Source organism: Anarrhichthys ocellatus, unplaced genomic scaffold (assembly GCF_004355925.1).
Source record: "Anarrhichthys ocellatus isolate YVR2014 unplaced genomic scaffold, GSC_Weel_1.0 scaffold36, whole genome shotgun sequence".
In the NCBI taxonomy this organism is placed as follows: domain Eukaryota; kingdom Metazoa; phylum Chordata; class Actinopteri; order Perciformes; family Anarhichadidae; genus Anarrhichthys; species Anarrhichthys ocellatus.
In genome coordinates this window covers 2,327,293-2,346,725 of record NW_022280066.1, presented here as the reverse complement: position 1 = coordinate 2,346,725, position 19,433 = coordinate 2,327,293, and the positions used below count along the sequence as shown (strand labels likewise).

General features: G+C 42.7%; 1 protein-coding gene across 1 annotated transcript; it reads left to right on the top strand.

Moving 5' to 3' along the window:
- Positions 1-582: 582 nt before the first annotated feature.
- ism2a (isthmin 2a) lies at positions 583-18,907 on the top strand. Its single transcript, XM_031866782.1, has 6 exons — positions 583-925; positions 7,750-7,992; positions 9,791-10,091; positions 13,633-13,767; positions 15,211-15,279; positions 16,971-18,907. Exons 1-6 carry the CDS (start codon positions 785-787, stop codon positions 17,486-17,488), a joined length of 1,407 nt encoding a protein of 468 aa, XP_031722642.1. The 5' UTR covers positions 583-784; the 3' UTR covers positions 17,489-18,907.
- The last annotated feature ends 526 nt before the right edge of the window (positions 18,908-19,433 follow it).

Here is a 19,433-nt window from a genome sequence, read left to right as displayed (position 1 = left end):
GAAGGCCACTGTAGTTCTCAGACATTCAGTTGTATATTTTGTGGTAATCTGCAACCTCACCACTAGATGCCACTTAATCTTACACACTGCTCCTTTAACCAAACTTTTCCAAGATACAACACAATCTTTGTAGGGAAATGTTCTAATCGTTGTCATCAATTAATATAATTCATCTTTTTACCAATATGCTTACAATTATTGTAGGTTACTAATTGATAAGAATACAAACTCATTGTTACAGCAGAAGGATCTATGCTGGATCATTCCTTATGATGTGTTACTCCTGTCCTATGCCTGACTAAACTATATGCTGTAGTAGTAGTAGTAGTAGTAGTAGTATAACCTCCCTCCGTTGCGTCATCCGGGGCGGAGGTGGGTTGCTCCTTTCAAGCCAATACTACAAGCTGGACTGCAAGCGGAGGAACCAATGACTCGTGTCACCTCAGCAGAGAGAGGAGGACATGGTTTACTCTGGAAGCTGCGCCAGACTACTGAGACATGTCTCAGCTCGGCGCATTAACGCTCAACTTATTGGATCGTTGTATCCTACACATGCATGAAATGAACACAGGCTACCAACGTTAGAAAGCGAATATTAGGAATTATTACAATTAGTGGAGCAACTCGACGCGGAGCGGCAGCGCTGAGGAAGTGCACAGACAAACGTTCACGTGTGCCACTTTCATTTGTATTTTTCCTCCGTGCTCACTGTTATTGAACGAACCCTCCTCTTGCATCTGTGGATACAGACTGAGGGAGTCCGCGCCTCGATCAGCACGGCGTTATGGTAAAGATGCGCCGCGGGGAAGCGTCCCATCTGTGGCTGTTGATCGTCACCGCGGTGTCGGTGTCAGTCCGCGGACTTCCCACGCACTTAAATCGGACTTCAGCCAGAGACAGAAATACCACAGCGTCTGTTACTGAGGTACTATTCTACTATACTGCATGCTGCCCTGACTGCAGGCTGCAGGCCGTTGAGATACAATGCATGTTTAAAGGACCTGTCAAGCGAGTGGTGATATTTATATTGTACTGTATTTTAATTTCTGCCTGTACTTTAAAGTGATGAGACAGTATTCCTGCATATCGAGATTTAATATGGACATGCTGCGTCTCAGTTTTTCAATCTTTGATTTTCAATATATTAGAACTACACTCAATTTAACATTGAGCCTTATAAATTATAAATTATTTTCCTTGTACTTGTTTTTTTATCAATTATATCTCGACTTATTATCTTTCAAACACTAAAGGAGTGCAGACAAGAATAGGTCCTGTAAACAGGTCCTTGCTTGAAGTGAGGAAGATGGAATTCAAGTCTTTCAAGTCAGACTTACTCACTTCCACTTACTTTACTTACTTACCCAATTAAAGACAATAATTATGCTGTAACATCTGTAAATTTTATCTTCAGTTAGATAATTGATAGCCTACACAATGTGTTGAAAGTTTGCCTCAGAGCTTCACTACGTTGAGAAAGGCTGCAGCAGCCGCCACATTTGTTGTCGTCTAGTATTTGTCAATTATTTTGAAGGAAAAACATAAGAAAAGATTCTGTTTTCAATTAGCAAAGATGTCCAAAAGATGCATTCTCCCATAGTGTCCTATGGTGTTCAAGCATCAGCTGTGGCTGTAGTTTAAGTGTAATCATTGAATAATAAAAACACCTGATGTCTAAAAGTTAGAAACAAAAACAACATGCTTTAGGGTTGTAGAACATGGTGTCATTCTATCAGCCACAGTGAATTTATTGCAACTTTACTATGTTGGTTAAACACAACTCCAAATAGATGCTAGTGTCGTCTGGATGAGTAAACACACAATAGATTGCTTTAATGATTGCTGTATCAACTTCACCACGCCGTGTCATTTATAGCTTGTTGTGGAGTTCTGCCTCCATTTTTCCAAAAAATGTACAATACAGCTTTAACTTATGAATATCATGACATTTATTAGTGTACACCTGCCTCACATGAATGTCAGTGTTCATAAAAATTACTTCCTGATGTTAGATCCAAAAATAATTAATTAAATACATTTGGCTTACTAGCTTTAGAAAGCTACATCTAACTCAAGGCCGGAAGCGTTTCACTGACCACCAACTGACCTGACTTCAGCTCCTGATTTGTCATATTTAAAAATAACAATGCTTTATCTCTTTTTTCCCCTTTCCATAATTGAGATGGCATAGTGTCACATCACTTCCTGTGTATACTCGTCTGTGAGGGAGTGGGAAGTTAGGTCTGCTCAGATGCTCTAATGTTAATTATACATTTGACTTGTCAAGATGCTTTAACAGCAGATAAGGCTCCATACTTCCATTTGCTCTAATGTGCAGTGCTGTTAATCTGCAACAACAGATGACCTGAGCTGTATTGGTGGTTGTCAACGACTGCTAAAACACATTTTGCATTTCTTGCAGCGGCAGCCTGCATGCAGTCAGGTGAAGTAACCTTTTGCTCAGACAGAGACTCTCAGTCAAGTCTTATGAATGGACAAATGACTGGCTAGGTTTGGACTGTTGGCAGAGAGCATGGCTCCACACGGTGAAGAGGTGAAAGAACATTTGTGAGTAGCCGGTTTAATCCAAAAATCAAGCGAGTTAGCTAATAAAGAATTGAGAAAGGGATGTCACCTCCGACCCTGTTGGACTTCATATAGCAGAGAGAAGAACTGAAATGACTCGTGCCTTTTAATGAATAATCTACACAAAGTACTGACCTAAGTAAACCTCATTACATCCAAAACATTACATTACAAAATTCTGAATCTGACTCCAATTGTTTGAGCAATTGCGCTCAAAAATCTTTATGCCTGTCATACTTTAGCAGCTTTTCATGTGTTATCTGTGTATACGAGCAGAAACAGAGAGAGCAAGGTGTCTGTGTTTGTACGATCTGAGATACAGAGGGCAGCGAGCTCCAGCCCCACCTCTCTGGTAGAGTAGCCAAAAACTCTACTCAAGTAAAAGTACAGTTACTTTTGCAAAAAAAAAAGAAAAACTTCAGTAGAAGTAAAAGTAGTCATCAAAAGAACTACTTGAAGAGAGTACAAAAGTATTTACTGAAAAACTAGTTTGAAGCATCATGTGCTCTTTAGGTCGTGCACCTACCAGGGTCACAGATCTTTTCCTGGCTCCACTGTACTCTGGTCTCACAGCTCCACTCATTCTGGGATCTGTGTTTGTATTAAAATGAGCAGTTGGGTTCATGTTGCTCACAGGGAGCCATGACGCCTGACTTAGTCTGGGCATCCAATATAAACTTGCGATTTTAGACGCAAATAGCCCCTTGACTTAACCAAACTCGGGACAATGAATGTGAACAGCTAGTTACTGAGTGTGGTTTGCAGGCTGCACATTCATCAAACAATCACAGGGGACATGAAGGTGGTGCTGCTGCTTTAATAATAATTCTGGATGGATAGTTATCCGTCTCCACTCCCTCCAAAGAAGGCTTGCTGAAGTTGATGCCACATTTTGTGGAGGGCGTGAAATTCTTGAGCCAGTTCAACTTTAACTTCTGTTTATTGTGGGATGGACAGCTCTCAAATGTCCTGCACCCAAGATGACGTAAAGATGAAACCGTATATCATAATCTATGCTTCAGAATATATGCTTTGTGTGATGATCCTGTGGAAGTGCTGGATTCTTTGCCTCTGTGGGGTTTCCAGTGACGGAACATAAGCTAGTGTTTTCACTGCACAAATGTGTGTGCAGCTAAAGAGAGCCCACACACATACATTCAATGCAAGACATATACAATCCTTAACATAATAATATTAGTGCTGGGCAACGATTAAAATATTTAATCGCGATTAATCGCATGGATTTTTTGCGATTAATCGCGATTAATCGCATTGTTATGGCAAAGTTCAACAATGAATTCAAAAGTAGTGTATTGCGCACTTTTATTTTAAAAGTACTGCTATATGAACAAAAGGGCAATAATATTTGGTTCACGAGATGCAGGTAGCATGTTTTATACTTAATGTGAATATAATTTGCCATACCTTGTTGGCATCTTATTCTGAAAACTGGATGTTCGTCTGAAGAAACCGGATATTGTCTCACGTTAATCTTTCCGCTAACTTTCAAAGTCCTTTGCTCGCTCCCGATCTGTGCCATTTAAATGTGTTTACCGTGAATTTCAGCATATAGGTGCACTAAAATTACTGACTATAGGATGTTTGCTGGCTTTTATCCCACTGTTCTTGTCATCCTCTTGTTCTTATGTATATGTATGGTCTCTTGTCTTTAAATAAAAATAAAAAAAAATCATAATAAATTAAAAAATGCGTTAACGCGCGATAAAATAATTGTCGGCGTTAATTAATTACATTACATTACATTACAGTCATTTAGCAGATGCTTTTATCCAAAGCGACTTACAATAAGTGTATTCAACATCGGTTTTCGAGAGAACAACTAGTCACCAGAAGTAATAAGTGCATCTCCTCTCTAAGTGCAATAAGCTAGTATGAATACAATAGATGCTAAGTAAGTGCTAAGCGGAAGGGTAGGCCTTCTTGAAGAGGTGAGTTTTCAGCCTGCGCCAAAAGATGGGCAGCGACTCTGCCATCCTGACGTCAGTGGGGAGTTCATTCCACCACTGTGGGGCCAGGACAGAAAACAGCCGCGACCGGGTCGATCGGCCGCAGGGACCTCTGGGCGACGGGGCAACCAGTCGCCCCGAGGTAGCAGAGCGAAGTGGTCGGGCCGGGGTGTAGGGCTTGACCATGGCCTGGAGATAGGAAGGAGCTGTTCCTTTCACTGCCCTGTAGGCTAGCACCAGAGTCTTAAACTGGATGCGGGCTCTTACAGGTAGCCAGTGTAGAGAACGGAGAAGGCAAGTTGTGTGGGAGAACTTGGGGCGATTGAACACCAGACGAGCTGCAGCTTTCTGGACAAGCTCCAGAGGTCTGATGGCCGACGCCGGGGCTCCGGCAAGTAATGAGTTGCAGTAGTCCAGGCGGGAGATGACAAGAGCCTGGATTAGCACCTGCGCCGTCTCATCAGTGAGGAAGGGGCGAATCCTCCTGATGTTGTAGAGCAGGAATCTGCAGGAGCGTGTAACCGATGCAATGTTTGCTGAGAACGACAGTTGGTCATCCAGGGTCACACCCAGGTTTCTCGCAGTCAGAGTTGGCGTCACCACGGTATCATCAATGGTGATGGACAGGTCTCGGTGCGGGCAACCCTTCCCCGGGAGGAACAGTAGCTCGGTTTTGTCCAGGTTGAGCTTGAGGTGGTGTGTCGTCATCCACTTCGAGATGTCAGCCAAGCATGCAGCGATGCGTGCCTCCACTTGAGTGTCCCCGGGGGGAAATGACAAGACCAGCTGGGTGTCATCGGCATAACAATGGTAAGAGAAGTCAAGCGTGCGAATAACAGAACCCAGAGATGTTGTGTAGAGCGAGAAGAGAAGGGGACCCAGGACTGAGCCTTGTGGAACCCCCGTAGTCAGCATGCGTGGTTCCGACACAGAGCCCCTCCATGACACCTGGTAGGATCGACCTGTCAGGTAGGATGCAAACAGGGAGAGTGCAGAGCCTGAAACGCCCATCCCCTCGAGGGTGGATAGGAGGATCTGGTGGTTAACAGTGTCAAACGCCGCAGACAGGTCCAGGAGAATCAGGACAGAGGAGAGAGAGTTAGATCTCGCTGCATGAAGTGACTCCGTCACCGCAAGGAGGGCTGTCTCAGTCGACTGACCCACTTTGAACCCGGACTGGTGAGGGTCCAAGAGGTTGTTTTGGTGGAGATAGGAGGATAGTTGAGTAAAGACAGCACGTTCAAGTGTTTTGGAAAGAAAGGGTAGAAGAGACACCGGTCTGAAGTTCTTGACATCAGAGGGGTCAATTAATGAATGCGTTAACGCGAAATTAACGCGTTAACTTGCCCAGCACTAATTAATATGATATGCAGAAACAATAAACTTAGAGTTTCCTGAAATTGACGAGATGTTAGCAACTGGATCATCTCTGCTGCTCTTTCCTGTCTCTCTTCAGCTGTTCCATCCAGTTAAGGGCAGGAAGCCCAAAAATTATAAAAAAAACAAAAAAAACTTGTCAGTGCTCTTTGGTGGATGAACTATCTGTGTGTTCCCATACGACCACACTATTTATTATGCCAGACAACAATGTAGTATGTCCCAAAACATAGCATGTCAAAAGTACCAGGATGTTCTACTACATCTGGCTGTATTTTGCTGTATACAAGCCAGCAGGTTTTTCTGGCTATTCTGACCCACAGTCCTTTTGCGCAGCGGATATATGAGCAAGAGGGCCAAAGTCTCTGTCAAAGTATTACGTCCTAATTGAAAACATTCTGCATGCAACAGCACATACTGTGCAAGGGCATTTGCCGTATGTGCTCAAAGTAACAAAGAAAAAAGAAGACACTCTGTAGTTATTGTCCAACATATACTCAGATACAATATATCTGCAATGCACTTATGTCAGCCGATGCAGTGTTGTAGCTCTAGCTTGCATTTAGTGTTTTTCACTCAGGCCCAACAAACATGTTGAATGCATTTTCTAACCTTTTCAAACCTTTAATATATTTCATGCAGTCCTTTTCTTATTCTCTTCTATTGGCACATTACGACCTTAAAACGGCAACTCATGGCAACTGCGAAGTTGTCAGTTGCCAGGAATTATGACACCCACCATGCCCATGTGTGTCCAGCCTGGTTAAGAGTCTAACATAGGTTTGAAAAGTGGGGGCCTATGGGTTCTCCCCCCAGAGAAAAATTATTTGATATCTATATCTATGGATAAATATAAGGCGTCACACATTGTCAATAGTCTTTTCAAGTTATTTTTAATTACGAGTGGTACATTCGGATAATATGTTCTCACCTTTTTAAAAAAAAAAAAAAAAATATATATATATATATAAATAAAACGTTGTTTAGGTGCCTTCTCATTATCTTTTGATTTAATGACTTACTATCTCCGCCAGTGGAATAATGCGATCGCTCCCATGTGTCTGTCCATGTTTCAGTGAGTGAGTGTGCATCTATGAGTCTGTCCATGCTCAATCTTGCAATCTGCTGCAGTAAGCTTAGATCACACTCACACTTTAAATTGCATATTTTATACTGCCACTGGCTGCCTGCTGACGCCTCACACACTACTCTAAACCGGCCCCTGGCCGGATAGGGGCCACTGGTAATAACACAGCTGAGTGCATCTCCAACCCCCAGGCGCTACTCTGCACCCAGAGACACAGAGAGGCGGAAACAGCTTGCTTACTTTTACTGTTTTGGACAATGTGTTGGGCTAACAACTGATGGAACTACCAGAACACACTCTGCTGAGTACCTTTCGGTCGCTACTTTGCGGTCAGAGACACAGTGGTGGAAAACTTTCAGAGATCCATTCATCAAACATTTATGGTAAAGACCATTTCTTTCTTAACCTCCTCAATCTCTCCCTTCAAACAAGCAGCGTTACAACTCTTGTCACAAAGTGTCAGAGTGAGTCCAATTGAGTTCTAACTACCCTGGTGTACGCTAGTGTCACATCAGCTCGGCAGAGTTTGCCATCAAATGAATGTAAAAAAGAGCGCATACCCCCCTGGATGCTACGCCCAAGGTGCTGGTGGACCAAACAATACAAGGAAATGGTCATTAAGACATTGATCGACAGCTTCACTAACTGTTTTGAAAATTCTTCAATTTCTTTCTATTTCATCTAATATGTTATATGGTAGACAGCATGATCACTGTCATTTTCCCCTCTCAGGTGACAGCAGAGCCTATTCATGGCAACGGTCATCAGACTCTCCAGGAGCTCCAGCAGGAGAACCTGCTGCAGATTCGTCCCTCCAGCTCGTCTCTCCCCAGGTCCAGACACCGCTGGTCCCACCACCAAGGTGTCCTCCCTCCACCTGAACCGGAGGAAGACCCTGAGCTCTTCATCCTGGACCTGAGGAACTTCCCAGAGCTGGGCAATGCAGACATGGGCTCACAGAACCCCAACATACAAGTAGGCAATATGCATGTGGAAGAAATTCTAAATGTTGTGGACAAATTGTATCATTGGATGCAGGTTTAGGTCACTTTCCTCAGAGCATGAATGGTTCATATCAAGTGCAGGTGTTCCAGATTAAACCTGTGATCAAAGGAGGTGGGGAGTCCTCTTCCATCACTTTCTCTTCAGTTTCTGTTCTCAACAGCGTGTATCTCCCTCTCGCTCCATACAGCCCATACAGCTGGTTTGAGTCAGGATCCGTTTCAAGTTACCATATGCAGGACCTTTAACAGTGGGGCGCTCCAACTTGTCCATGAACTTCAGACACAGGGTTTGGGGGAAAAGTGAAAATATAAAACATATGAGAGCCAAATCTAAAAGGTCAAAAGGTAATTTTTAAGTGTGACTGTGAATCCTAGTGGAGTAGTTTTTTAAGGGAAAAAGTGTTAAGACGTGTGGAGTTGATTTACAGAAATGGTGATTTGACTCTGGAATTCACTGCTTGGTCAACAGAGCGAGATGCAGATAACATTCTGAATTTTATTTCAAATTATAATTAAACACTGCATTGTGAAGTGTTGTGTACACAAGTGCACATCAGGTGTTGCTTTGTCTTTATAAACAGCTGCTGTTGGAAACGTAGGCAACCTGGGTTTTGTCTGGACCTGTGCGTGTAAATGTGTGTATGCACATATGCATGTGTATGACTGCGAGAGAGAAACAGAGATAATCAGGAGTGAACATGCTATCGGTTCATCTTTCCATCCAACTATATTTTTCATTTCTCTCAGTCCCCTCCCCCACTGCACAATAACTCTCTTTCATAAAAGGAGAGAAGACTTTTAATCTGATCTGTAAATAAACAGTCTTCTCCCGAAGCAATGACGTCACTGCCCTCATCATGTCTGAGAGCTTGTACCAACGTGTAAGGTTGTTATATATAACATACATCTTTGTAGAAGAGTTTATTTACATGCTACTTTATTGCTACATTTAGAAATTTAGACATTAAATTAATATATAGATCTGTTGGCTACCTTAGCAATATGTGATATATACATTTTAAATTACATCTATGTGTTGATAAATGAACGTAGCTGCAACAAGTTACAATCAGGGCTATGCTTTTGGGTAGTAGTAAAAGACAATTTCATGCATCTATACACAAACAGTCTCTCGTCTCGTGTGTGTTGTAATCAGAGCTTCTCTTTGCTTTGTTGACATTGCAAGCCGGCCGCATGGCTTTCAGTGCATGTTAGTGCATGTTAGTGCATGTGTGCGTGCCCCATTGGTTAGCTCACGGACGCCCCCCTGTGCTGCTCTCATACAGCATGTACAGGTGATAAGGCCGCCCCGACCCACGGCTTCGTCATAGAGGTGTAGCCCCCACCCTCCAGTTCCCCCTCAGGTAAACACTGTTAGCTCTGTCAGCACTGTTGACGTTGTTAGCACTGTTAGCACCATAAGCCGCGAGCTGCCATGTTGCTGCCATTGCGGAGGCAATAGATATGCTCAGAATTTTTAGTTTAGCGCCTTTAAGGTTACGTTGACTTTTTCATTATGTGCTGTTGGAATTTACTATGACTGCTCTACAGAGGCGTTTGTGTGAGCAATGCTGCTCTGTCACCATTTGACAGTTATATCACAGCAGTCAACTTTGAGCCATTTAAGCAAGTTGATGAATGTATTAGTATTACAGGTCTATATGACATTGTACCGGAAAATTACAACTTTCATCTAGTTATAATGAGGTCACTGTCAATCACTGCAGTATTAACTGTATACTTTTCTAATTATTTGGTGTTTCCTTCAGGTGACCATCGAGGTGGTAGATGACACACAGCCTGAGACGGAGGTGGAGATGGACCTGGTCAAGGAGGGTCAGCGTAATGACTGGTCCGTGTCATCCTCAGAATGGGCTAATAGCCACAAGAAGCTGTTCTGGCCACTGTTCTGGGAATATCCAGAACAGTTGGAGAACGGGCTGGAAAGAGACAGTTTGGAAGCACAATCGGAGGACTACAACTACGACCCAGAGGACCCCTCTCTCAGTGGAGTGGGGGCAGACTGGGGCAGTAAATGGAACAAAGATTGGGATGCAAAGAACGACTACGGTAAAGACGCTCTCTGACACGAAAACAGTACAGCTTTGATTCACTCAATATGAGGCTGGATAATGTGAATTACATTGTCAAATCACAATGAATTGTGACAGTACCTTGATTAATGTAAAATAAACATTTTCATTATCATTACAATCATTAGAGTTGTACCATGCCAATCCTATGGATCAGTATTGGGGCCGATTCTGGTATATTTGAATGGATTAGTATCTAAAGTAAGGCAGATCAAAATCTGATCCTCCCTGTACTCTACTGTTTCATGCACCCAAGTGTTCTATCTTGTATCACAGCCTACAGTGCAGCATTCCACCGTATATCAAGACAAAATTAGTGTTGTAATTTGAGGAAATAATTTGCCGCAGCAATGCATGTGACTCAGAGTTCAGACACAGATGTTAGCAACATGTACAAATGTGCTAAACTCTGACGCAACTTATTAGCAAAGAGCAGAGAAGGAAACATTCAGGTAGCAGCTCCTCCTCTTTAGCTCTCATCAGTTCGAATGACAATCAATGTTTAGATTTGTGTTCCATTTAAACACATGGATAAAATGTATGATGTGGAAAAACATATATACTTGATTGTATATTACTGCAGAAATGTCCATGACATCATAGTTTTGAAATGACAGTGTTAGGCTGAGGCATAGCCTTTTCCCTTTTAAGTCTCACAGCCAGAGGAAAGAAGCTGTTTTGAAGGCTGGTGGTTCAGCAGCTGATTCTTCTGCATCTCTTTCCAGCAGGCAGCAGGTGAACAGGTTGCGTCTGGGTGGGTTTTGTCTTTTAATATCCCTTCAGCTCTTCTCACCGATATCACTGATGCTCTGTAGATGGTGCCAACGATGTTCTAGGTGCTTTTAATCACCCGCTGTAGAGCCTCCTGTCCTGTAACGTACACATCCCATACCAGTTTGCAATCTTTGCAGTCAGGATACTTTCTATTGCTACTCTGTAAAAGTTGACAAAAACCTGGCATTGGAATTTTGCCTTCTTAAGTTTCCTGAAGAAATACAGCCGTTTATGAGCTTTCTTCACCAGGATGGAGATGTGTGAGGACCACATCAGGTTGTTTGTGATGCTGATTTCAGGAACTTAAAGCTGCTAACTTGCTCCACCTCATCTCCATTGATGAAGACAGGGAAGTGTGTCTTCGCCTCCCTTTTTCTAAAATCAACAATCAGCTCCTTGGTTTTACTGACGTGGAGCAGTAGGTTGATCTCTGAGCTCCACTCTGAAGATTGGTGATTTCCTCTCTCTATGAAGTCGTTGTCGTTTGTAATCCGGCCGATGACGGTAGTGTCATCGGCTAACTTCACAACAGAGTTCTCTTTATGTTTGGGGTAGCAGTCGTGGGTGTACAGTGTGAACAGGAGCTGGCTGAGCACACAGCCCTGGGGGGCTCCAGTGTTCAACACTAGAGTGGAGGAGGTTTGGCTGCTAATCCGAACTGCCTGGGGTCTGTTTGTGTAGAGGTCTAATGACCAGTGGCAGAATTAGGTACTCAAGTCTAGAGGGCTAAGTTTACTATCAGTTTAATGGGTGAAATTGTGCTGAAGGCCGAGCTGAAATCACCAAACAAGATTCTGATGTAGGTGTTGTTATTTTCCAGATGAGTGATGACTGAGAGGAGAGCAGTGGAGACAGCATCCTCTGTGGATCTGTTGGCTCTGTATACAGACTGGTGAAGGTCCAGGCTGGCTGGAATGTTGTTTTTGATGCTGGAGAACCAGTTTCTCAAAGCACTTCATCAGAAAGGGGGTGAGTGCCACAGGGCGATAGTCATTCGGACTGGACGCTGCAGACTTTTTAGGGACAGGGACGATGGTGTCTGTCTTGAAGCAGGTGGGAACGCTCTCCTGTGACAGTGATATAGGGAAAATATTAGATCATATACAGTATCTGATAGCTGGTTGGTACATGTTCTTAGTACACGGCCAGCGATGTTATCAGGCCCAGCAGCTTTACTCATATTCACTCTCATCAGGGTTTTCCTCACATCCTCTGTGGATACTAACAGTGGGCGGTCCTCTGAGGATACTGACAGTGGGCGGTTCTCTTGAGGCGGGGCAGACTTGACAGCTGACTCTTTGTTTAGGAGATCTCATCTGGCAACATGGCCTCCCACATGATGCTCCTGCTTTTATAGGCTGTGACATTTTGGATCGATTTTACTGTTGAAATTTGGGGTGAAGGGAGGATACTTGGTGTTGGTAGGGCCGGTGGAGCATTGCTCCAGCAATACACCCACCAAGTGTAAGGTAGATGCGATGCACGGTTTAGTCATGGTGAAACAAGTGGTATTCACAGAAATGCAGTCTGGTTCATGGGAAAAAACATCAGGGGCAGACTCTACCATTAGAGTCATTAGAACAAGGTAGGGAACCTGGGGGCCAAACAGCTATAGATTTACCTGAAAGATAAATGTTAGTGGTTACATTGCAGATTCACATTTGATTAACAAAGTATAACGATTAAACATAATACATTATTATTCATTGAACTATCAAGCATCAAACCAGCAAACTTTGCAGCGAAAGCTTGGCTACCCCCGTCGATACCATGACATCTTAAATGATCCTCTAATATATGGATGATGGGGATTATAGCCAGTGGATGTTGAACAGGGAGTGAAGTCACTGTTGTTCAGTTTGACACATACACACACACACACACACACACACACTTTCATGTTCTCACCCTCTCACTTTCTTTTCCCTCTCATACAAAAACGCCAGCTGGCCGTACTTCCTGCATGATCATTGGTGTGCTTATGACTTTCCCCAAAAGTATGCAGTCTTAATTTGGTCACAGTGCATCATTACCTTCTGTGTGGAAACAGGTCTGAGAGGAATAGTTCCAGATCTTTGAGGCTGATGTTGGGCTCTACAAATAGAATTGATTTGAAAGGTTTTCTGCACACCATAGATCAGGTTAGAGCAGGTAGCAAAGCTTTGTATCACTGACTGATTTCAGAAGGATTCCTTTGACTCTTTTCTCCTTTCTATAGGGCACTGATACATTGCATTTTCTTATTAGCATATAATCTGATGATGTATTTTTAAGTGTCTTATTGCAGAAAGGAACTAAATGAAGGAAAGGGGAAGTAGGCCAATGCATCCAGCTTCTGCATTAAGATCCAGTCATTCCTAAAATGTTGGCTCTGAACTCTTTCTACCATTATGAAGAGTTGTTAACATACAGACGTTATCACTCACGCTGCAAGAAGACATTCATATGGGCTGCTCACCCCACCTCCACCGCCCCCCTCAGTCTTTTGAAGTTCTCCCCCGCTCTCTTCCCTCCTGCAAGCCCTGTTTAAATACAGAGGAGCACGTCTCAGAGGTCCCACGCTGTCGTTACCCTGCTCTTTTCAGCCGCTACTTAATTACATAACACACATACACCAGCTGGGCGAGGAATTCACTACTTAACTTCAAAGGCCACTCTTAATATATTACTCCATAGTTTTGCTCCCCCCCCCCCCCCCTCTAAGCTGTCTGTTCTTCATCCATCTTCTCGCGCTGTGTGTCCAGAGTACGAGGAGGAGTGGAGTGACTGGGAACCCTGCAGCATCACCTGTGGCCACGGCACCCAGAAACGCACCCGCTCCTGTGGATATGCATGTACGGCCACTGAGTCACGCACGTGTGACCTGGACAACTGTGCGGGTAAGCAGTTGAAACTCTGTCTGACTTGTGTAGCTGCTATTAACCACTTTTTTATGATGGTATTTAATACCATTTTTTATAGCAAAAGTAGCACAACAATGTTTTAAACTTAGTCATCAATCACCTGAAAATCAGCTCTCTAATATTTGCAGATTTATGGAGATGGGATAAACTACATTTTCAAAGCTACCAAGCTCATCTCACAGCAGACAAGAGGCCTCTAATTTATTAATTTCGGAATGATCATCTGCCTTTATAGGTATAATCAGCGTGGCAGGTCCAAGACGCCACTTTGTTTGAGGAGTATACAGTCAATGAAGATGACTGCTATCTAGTAAACATTGATGTAAAACAATGCATCATCTTCAGCAAACCTGGGCCAAAGTTGTCGCTAACTTTGGGGCTGACCCCTTCACTTTAATCAGCAGGTGGCAAGCAAGATGCAGGCTTTGTTCTTGAGCAGTTGTCGCATTTATACACCAACGGCCTAAACTGTACACACACACACACACACTGCTACATATAACAACTACAGTATGATCGATCAGTGCTAGGCTATGTTATCATTTGTACCTGTCCACACGTCTATTTGCGTTTTCGCATTGGCTTTATTTGTAATTGCGTGTTGGGATCCGGCAGGAGCGTGTTTGGATGAAATAAAATGAAAACTAAATTATTTACATTAATACAATTACTAATATCAATACGATTATTAACAATTATTATTATTAAAGTTAGCGGAGTAGGGGGGAAGTTATCCACTTCTCCTTTGGGATCCAAACTGTTTATTTTTCGACCAGCAAATGTAGAACTACGTATTCCTAGGTTTTCTTGAAAACATCAACATTGTTTGTGCCCCCTTACGTACGAGACGAATCACGTGGGATGGCGTGGAGCTGAAGGTAGCGCTGATGTTTATAGTCTCAGTTACGTCATGGCTGTATCACAGGGAACCCCCGTGGTGTGCTTATGGCCCCCGTCTAATGAGACCCCAGTGTTGGGTTTGGACCCAAATCTCACACATTGATGAGATTTAACTTCCGGTGGGGTTTGGTGTGGTTAAACTCAAATCAGGCTGTTGAACTGCTAGGTCGGCCCAATTCCTTTGTTTCAACGGCATGGTGAAGTCCCAACACGTGAAAAGTTTTGCGTGAACACACCGTAAGGACTTTGCTACTTGTATAATATTTTAAAACAGACATAAGATCAAATATAATCAAATACTTGGTCTGCACTTGGTCTTGCAGTTCCACAGAAGATAAAATCCTATAACAATCCTACAACAGACACTTAACTATTGCATAGTAAAACAGATATTGAAGTGTTAAAAGTCATTTTTATTCCTATTTTGTTCATTAATGTGTATGTAGAATGCCATCAGTGTGTTTTTTCAGGATATAATTTAAGCACCTTAAGACAAGTCATTTACCCTCTGTCCTGTAGACACTGCAACGCCAGTGACTGACCTAACACCCATCCAGACGACCAACAGCACAGAATCCCTGGACACAAGTACGTATCAAACTCCATGTTGTCAATGGGTAGTGGCCTGTACATGAAACATTATCTTCCATTCAGTGGTAACACACAATCAATCACACTGGGAATGCCTGGTTTTGATATTTAGAAATCTCCCTTCCTAGCATGTTGAGAGCTGCTCTTCTGCGTCTGTCAAAGAAACCATGAAACACTGGCCCTACCTCCCAGAAATGTTTTTATTGCTTTTTACTTTCCATTTTATTGCTCTCCTGCTGCGGAGCCTCGGCCAGAGAACACTATAGTTCTTTTCACTCTGCAAACATAAAGGAAACAGCAGGACAGGAGAACACAATCCAGCGTCTGACATGTTGCCTCTCAACCCTACATTTACTATAGGAAGACACTTTTAATTTCACCATGGCCAAAAATCTTTTTATTATTTTTCTTAGTCATTTCATTACACATCTATCTGTAACCTTGTTTTGAACAAATAGTCAAATAAACTATAAAGCTGCAGGAATAAACTCAGAAACTACACTAGAAACACTAGAAAGTTATTTTGTACATTCTTGTATTTCCACTGCATCATGAGAACCATGAAGATTAGGCAAATTAGAGTTCCTGAGAGGATCCCTAAAGCCCTGGAAAAGTTCCTGAGAGGGAAATGGGTTATTAGTTTACTTTGTTTTTGCCATTCCCTTCCCGTCAGTTTGCATTTATTTGAATTAGTTTTAGCTTTGTATCATTTTAAACTGAAATGCTGTGTGATGTGATTTGCATTGCATAATTGGCTGCACGAATATGGTCCCTTATCAATACAAATCTTTAGTGATTGCGTAACTAACGCTTAGTTCACATTACTCAGCTTTAGCCCAGATTTCCACTTGCCGATTTAAGGATTCATCTTGGTGAAATGATGAAATAATGAGTGTGACTCCCTCTCGCCGGTCAATCGTGTAGTGTGACAATCACTACAACTTGTGTAGTGTGAGCAGAACAGCAATCTGAAGACTTTGAAAGTTGTGTAGTGTGAACTAGAGGTTGACCGGTGGTCTTAATGATATGATAATAATACATGTATAATAATAATTATAAATACGATATAATGATGAGGAGATGATGAGTGATTAAGTGATTTATCAGCCAAGACCCTCTCCCAAGGGTAAAATCTGAATTAAAGCTGGAAGCTGTGTCGGAGGTACTGGCGAGATGCCGGCCTGACGCGGCCGCAAATGTCTGTGACCATCGGACAAGGCGCCTCGAGTTAAACGTTTTTTTCCGGCGTGGATAAATTGTGTATTGGAAATATTCCACCATTTCCTGTATCCACTGTATCCACAACATGCATTATGTTGCTTTGTATCAAGTGTAGACCACTGCTACGCCTTTCCATCGAACGTAAAGCTTTTGATAGCTTTTATTCACAAAGGTCTTTAGATTGTACTGACCAAATTTGAAGTGGATCTGGAGTCCGTTGTCCATTCTGGGCTGCTGTAGAAACATGGCCGACTCTGTGAAGAGGAGCCCCTTCCTATGTCCATAGAAATGCCTTTTTCGAAAACATAACAGTTCTTAGTATCAGGTCATTTAACTGATTAAAACATAGTTATGAACATTATTTTCCATTTTTGCCAATAAATTAAGCTAATTGAATTCACAACTAACTGAAGAATGTTAAGACTTTCTGTGAAATATTCAAACCTTTTCAAATCCCCCCAACCTAGACGTAGACAGCTGTGAGAAGTGGCTAAACTGCAAGAATGACTTCCTCCAGAAGTACCTGCACCAAGTGCTCACAGAGCTTCCCAGCTGCCCATGCTCCTACCCTTCTGAGGCCGTTTACAGTTCCGTCAACATCCAGGACGGAAAACATCGCAAGACCTTTCGCTGGATGGACGCAAGCGGACCCAAAGAACGCCTGGATATCTACAAACCTTCAGCCAGATTCTGCATCCGCTCAATGCTGTCGTATGACAGCACAACATTGGCAGCGCAGCACTGCTGCTACGACGATCAGATGAGACTGATAACGCGAGGAAAAGGAGCAGGAGCACTAAATCTGATCAGTACAGAGTTCTCACCAGAGCTGCATTACAAGGTGGATGTACTGCCCTGGATCCTTTGTAAAGGGGACTGGAGTCGGTTTCATTCAGTACGGCCGCCCAATAATGGGCTGGACTGTTCAGATAATCCCCCTGAACAAATGTTTCAGATGGAACTTAAAGAGGCCAGGGAGTACTGACAGTGTGGGGCTCAGGAGTCACAACAAGAAGGAATGACAACAAATCCCCATTTCTTTGGTTTGTTCTCTCCATCCTGCACAAGCACAGGAAAAACTGAACTGCAATGTTAATACAGGGTTTCTTTAGTCCTGTTGCCGTGCATGAACTCCTGACTGCCGAAATACTTCCTTTCAAATGATATGGAAATATGAATGAAAGACATGGACAACCAATACTGGTGAAGCTTTGTATACTTTCACTTTGTTCACAGCAACAAAAATGAAATAACACTGTCGTTGGAACCATTGGAAGGACAATGAAAATCAGTGCGGATGTTCTACTAGAACCTTTGTCAGTCAATCCCTGCTCCTGTATGTTCTTGTGGCATGTGTGTGTACAGTATTTGTGAGTGTGTACAGAGGATGCTCTTATTTATTGGCCCCTAAACTCTTTTAATCACATCTAGTGTCCGTCTAGCTGGTAAGCAGCGAATAAAGTCAAATGGACCTTTGGACTATAAATACTTTACTTTTTAATCTTTTCTAAATGTCTGACAGAATTATTGTCAGAGCATGTCTGGGGTTTTCTTCCAGGAACAATTCTGGTGTAAGTAGCCCCATCTGAAATTAACATCCATGTTGTGTATGGTATCATTTCCTTTGGTAAAAATATTTAACATTCCTTCAGCATTAACGTTTGAATTTAATTACACTAAAAAGTCAAATTGGATTCTGTTCACATACCATTTTCAAATATTTTTTAAGTTTGCCATCTACACTTGACATGCCCACACATATAAAAGGTGTTCACATCTCTTCACCCCACTGAACACTGTCTGTGGGAAGGAAGCCAGTGAGGGATCACATCCATGTCTCTACAACTTCTACCGTTCAGGTACCTGCGTGGAGCAGGGTGGGATGTGTTACACCCTCTTGTCACTAACACAACTTTTTGTGCCTGTTGTCCAATGACTGCATGAGAAAATAGAGCCATGTCTACACTGGAACTTCCAGATTCTGTTCCCAAAGTAATAAAATGAAATTCAAAAGGACATTTGAAATGCAAATTACTAATAATCCAGCCATATTACACAACTATACTCAACAATGGTAAATGGACTTGTACTTGTATAGTGCCTTTCTAGTCTTCCGACCATTCAAAGCTTTAACACCACATGTCATTCAACCATTCATACACTGGGTATGAATGGGTACATAGACTAATGGCAGGACTACCATGCAAGGTGCCACCTGCCAATCAGGACTAACTAACCTTTACCATAAGCATAGCCTTCGAGAGCAACTTGGGATTAAGTTTCTTGCACAAGGACACATCGACAGAGTGGAGGAGCCGGGGACAGTTTGTTTAGACAAAAACAAAAGAGCAAATATTGCTAATTTCTTTTTTAGTAGCCAATAAAAAAGGAAGCAAGTTCATCAGTGGCAACAACTATTCCAGACATTAGCTGTAACAATGGCAGGACAAACATGTTTTAGAGAACAGAAGTTACAAATAAATTTGCGTAATGACATTAGACACGAGCATTGCTGGATATTGTGTATGTGAACTTAAATACTACGTGTGATGCTGCTGGTAGCGGCTATGGTAGCAGCGGTTTGGACCAGGGGGAAATTGAAACTCATGTGCATGTATTCTCACTACTTCAAGCTAGGATAGGTAATGTATTTAACAAATCGTTTTTATAATTCTCTTTACATCCCTGTTACGACCGGTGAACCACAGGGAGAAACAGGACTCAAATGCAGGACCAAAAGCACAGGTTAAGATAAAACACACTTTGCTTGTAGGCAGAGGTTCGGACAGAACAGGCAAACAAATCAGGCAAAAACGTAGTCGCCCAAAAGCAGGCAGAGATCAGCAAAACCGGGAACATAATACTAGGAGAATCGCTGGAACACGTGACACAGAGGACTAAGACAAACTGGCACAGAGACAGGGGAACAC

What these genes read in the sequence shown, in the direction of transcription:
- ism2a (XM_031866782.1), top strand. Translation starts at nt 785, where the DNA reads ATGGTAAAGATGCGCCGCGGGGAAGCGTCCCATCTGTGGCTGTTGATC. An exon ending in TGACCTGGACAACTGTGCGG is followed by an intron (nt 13,768 to 15,210) that starts GTAAGCAGTTGA and finishes TCTGTCCTGTAG; the next exon opens with ACACTGCAACGCCAGTGACT. An exon ending in CACAGAATCCCTGGACACAA is followed by an intron (nt 15,280 to 16,970) that starts GTACGTATCAAA and finishes CCCCCAACCTAG; the next exon opens with ACGTAGACAGCTGTGAGAAG.